The sequence below is a fragment of the Mustela nigripes genome, chromosome 13 (assembly GCF_022355385.1).
Source record: "Mustela nigripes isolate SB6536 chromosome 13, MUSNIG.SB6536, whole genome shotgun sequence".
Lineage (NCBI taxonomy): Eukaryota > Metazoa > Chordata > Mammalia > Carnivora > Mustelidae > Mustela > Mustela nigripes.
Genome location: NC_081569.1, coordinates 50,111,005 through 50,114,996, shown reverse-complemented (window position 1 = coordinate 50,114,996; position 3,992 = coordinate 50,111,005). Strand labels below are relative to the sequence as shown.

At 37.4% G+C, this 3,992-nt stretch overlaps 1 protein-coding gene across 1 annotated transcript; it reads left to right on the top strand.

Moving 5' to 3' along the window:
* Positions 1-1,662: 1,662 nt before the first annotated feature.
* Positions 1,663-2,631, top strand: LOC131998613 (olfactory receptor 11G2-like). Its single transcript, XM_059371103.1, has one exon. It carries the CDS (start codon positions 1,669-1,671, stop codon positions 2,629-2,631), a length of 963 nt encoding a protein of 320 aa, XP_059227086.1. The 5' UTR covers positions 1,663-1,668.
* Positions 2,632-3,992: the final 1,361 nt, after the last annotated feature.

The window sequence follows — 3,992 nt, the reverse complement described above, 5'->3', positions numbered from 1 at the left end:
ACAGAGCAAATACAAATTGCACCTGAGTTATAAAGGATAAGAGAGAGGGAGATATGATATTAAACGTACAGAAAAAAAAAAAGAAAGCCCTCAAAGATTTACTCAACTATCCACATTTCCAGTAAAAAATTGGTCAAATAGATGACTGAGTATAAACTGAGATTTGAGGAAAGCAGCAAAACAATCCAAACCAAAAACACACAATTAAGACTAAGCAGGAGATCCCTTGAATTGCTTAAATCCAGGTATTATGTCTGTAAATTAATATTATAAACTCACAAGCTTCATAAAATTTTTGTTTTTACTTCTGAGACTGGATAACCTGAGTTCATGTGACTGCAATATCAGTTTTAACATGTTCTACAAAGAGACAGGCAAATTCAGGCAAAAATTTTTCACCAACAGAGGCAAAAAGTCCTGAATAGTTTCATCCTAAATGAAAGAGAGTTGTTTTACAAATTAGAGATTTTTAAATAAAACCTGCTTTCAGTTCCCCTTTATGAGAAATAAATAGATAATCATTTCGAATTTAACCTGAGATCTGATACAGACAAATTTAAAGCCGGGCAAAAGCATACAGAAGAGTGCTCATAATGCAGTCATCATCTCCCCAACCATTCAGACCCTAGCTGAGGCCAGGAAAGCCCTGTGGTAATAGATATTGAGACCAAGATGGCTAGAATCTTAGAATTTCTTAGGGGACACACAACCACCCTTAACCTGGGAATTAAATAAATGTCCTAAACCAACTTGACCAAGAGAAGGGGTTCCAGCATACCACTGCATCCTTACCCCAGAGAACAGATCTTTTCCAATCAGGTCAGATTATTGATGTTAATTTTATTTTCCAAGCCATCCATCCAAATGGCCTTAAGTGCTATTTTTTTCAGGTAGTTTTCTCCAACAAACTTGATGGCTTTGCCCATGAAATCGGTAGATAATGCCATTAGAGAGAATTAGGTTAAAATATAGCCTAAACATCATGTAATTTTTAACTGAAACCAAAAGTCCCACGTTTTTCTTGCTCTGGAATCACATGACCAACAAGGCACCTGACCACAAGCAACTTCATGAACAGGTGACTGTTCATGGAGTTCCTAAAGGCAATGTATTTATCCATTCATTTAAAAAATTACAGAAAGTCTTCTAAAGGCAAGGATCATCTATAGCTCTAGTCACCTCCATGACACTGCTCCTGGACATAACAATAACCTCAGCCTACTCTTACAAAGACATTTGTCAAGAAGAGAGCTAACCCAGTATATTGAGTTTAAGAGGAGAGAAAAAGAATTATATATAATATGGGGTTATGGACATTGGGGAGGGTATGTGCTTTGGTGAGTACTGTGAAGTGTGTAAACCTGGTGATTCACAGACCTGTACCCCTGGGGATAAATATATATGTTTATAAAAAATTAAAAATTAAAAAAAAAGAATTACACATAATAATATCAACCTGCATTGCGTTCTACTATCTGGGATAAGCTAAAGGCTATAGGGATTTTTAATCTATTTTGTTCACGGCTATACCTCCAGTATCTAGAAAAAAATACCTCGCCAACAGTAAACATTCAATAAATATTGAATTCATAATGAATAAACTAATCTGTTTCTTCTTTGGACAAAGAAAATGAAACCTCTCCACTGTTCCAGGAATATTCAGTAATTATGGGTTCTTTCATAGCTCCCAGATACATGAAAATCTCCAACACCCTCAACATCTCCAGCACCATCACTGGCTTCATCCTCCTGGGGTTCCCTTGCCCCAGGCAAGGGCAGATCCTCCTCTTTCTGCTCTTCACCCTTCTCTACCTCCTGACCCTCATGGGCAATGGGTCTATCATCTGTGCCGTGCGCTGGGATCAGAGACTCCATACTCCCATGTACATCTTGCTCGCCAACTTCTCCTTCCTAGAGATCTGCTATGTCACCTCCACTGTCCCCAACATGTTGGCCAACTTCCTCTCTGACACCAAGGTCATCTCCTTCTCTGGATGCTTTCTCCAGTTCTACTTTTTCTTCTCCTTGGGTTCTACAGAATGCTTTTTCTTGGCTATTATGGCATTTGATCGGTACCTTGCCATCTGCCGACCTCTACACTATCCAACCATTATGACAAGATGTCTCTGTACCAATCTGGTGGTCACCTGCTGGATACTTGGTTTCCTCTGGTTCCCAGTCCCAATCATTGTTATTTCCCAAATGTCCTTCTGTGGGTCTAGGATCATTGACCACTTCCTATGTGACCCAGGTCCCCTATTAGCACTCACCTGTGCCAGAGCCCCAATAATGGAGTTCTTTTGGATGATTTTAAGTTCTTTGCTTTTATTTATTCCTTTCCTCTGCATCATAGTATCCTATACTCTGGTCCTCAGAGCTGTGTTGAGGGTCCCTTCAGCAGCTGGACGAAGAAAAGCTTTCTCTACCTGTGGGTCCCATCTGGCTGTGGTTTCATTGTTTTATGGCTCAGTGATGGTCATGTATCTGAGCCCAACATCTGAACATGAATCTGGGATGCAGAAGCTTGTGACCCTCTTTTATTCTGTAGGAACCCCACTCATTAATCCTGTCATCTACAGTCTGAGAAACAAAGATATGAAATATGCCCTGCAGAAATTTCTAGGAATATAAAAATTTTTACTTTGGTAAAAAAAAAAATCTTTGAGTAATAGCCTACCTTCAAACTTCTTCAGGTGAAAAAATATTAATAACCAATACCACTCTGAGAATTGTTCATCCTATTACTGAACTTATTCATTGTGGCTGTTCATACTTTTCCTAGAATCATTAGAGCAAGAAAGGATTCAGAGACATTATCCAATTCCCTCACTTTATAGATGAAGAAGCTGGAGAATGGAAATTTTGAGGGACCTGCTCTCATCATAACTTTATAATGCACAGAATTTTTTTTTATTTTTTAAAGAGCTGCTCTTTCTATTCATAAAGAAAGAAATACATAATAAACTATAAGAATATATGTTTGCCATTCAGATATGCAGCCATCAAATAGTCTTTCATTTGAGCAGGGAGAAATATGTATATTATTGATAGAAATGTAAACTGGTACAACTTCTACTTAGAACAAATCACAAACAATTTAACAAACTTTAAAATGCATGCTATCCATTAACCCAGCAATTACACTCATTCCTAAATACCTAGTCTACACATACAAGCTCGCATATGTGAAAATATGCATGCAGAAGAATATTCATTGTTGCAGTGTTGTAATAGCAAATTACTAGAAACCACTTAAATGCCCATTTATTGAGACCTGTTTGGGTAACTTATGCCCATGCAATGGAAAATGAAACTTTTTTAAATGAGGGAGTTTAGATGTACAGATATGGTACCATGACAAGTTATTTTGTTAACTGAATAAATGATATAATCTGTCATTTCTGTTTAAAATTATAAATCTGTGCATTTTTTAAAGGGTAGAATATCCTTTTGAAGTATAGATATGAAAACTAACAATGGGTTCACTTGGGAAGAGGATGGAGGGTGTCGTGGATACAAAAGAAAGGAAAAGATTTATTTTCCCCCTGTACCCTTTGTTATCCCAGAGACAAAATTTTATTGATGATGATGATGATGATGACGACGATGTCATCTCTACTGGCAAATTTTCCAAGAATGGATACTAAGGAACAGTTCTCCCACAATTCCTGGGCCCCTTGCATAATCTATAAAGGAGGCTGCCTTCCATAACATATGAAGGAGCCAGGATCTAAGAGTCCACAGACATCATTTCATTCAGACTTCTTTGTTCTGAAGAGAGCAAATGGGAATTACTTTGTCATCTGAGAACTTGTGGGAGGAAATAAACTGCATTAAAATTATAACCAGACTCTTTTCAGAACTAATATATTTATATTCTTTATTGCTTACTCATTCAGTAAAAACATTTAATGAGGGATGCCTAGGTGGCTCAATTGGTTAAATTGTCTGACTCTTGATTTTGGCTCAGGTCAAATCTTGTGTGAGGCTCT

Excerpts from the sequence above, each read along its gene's own strand:
- LOC131998613 (XM_059371103.1), top strand. The coding sequence starts at position 1,669 with ATGGGTTCTTTCATAGCTCCCAGATACATGAAAATCTCCAACACCCTC.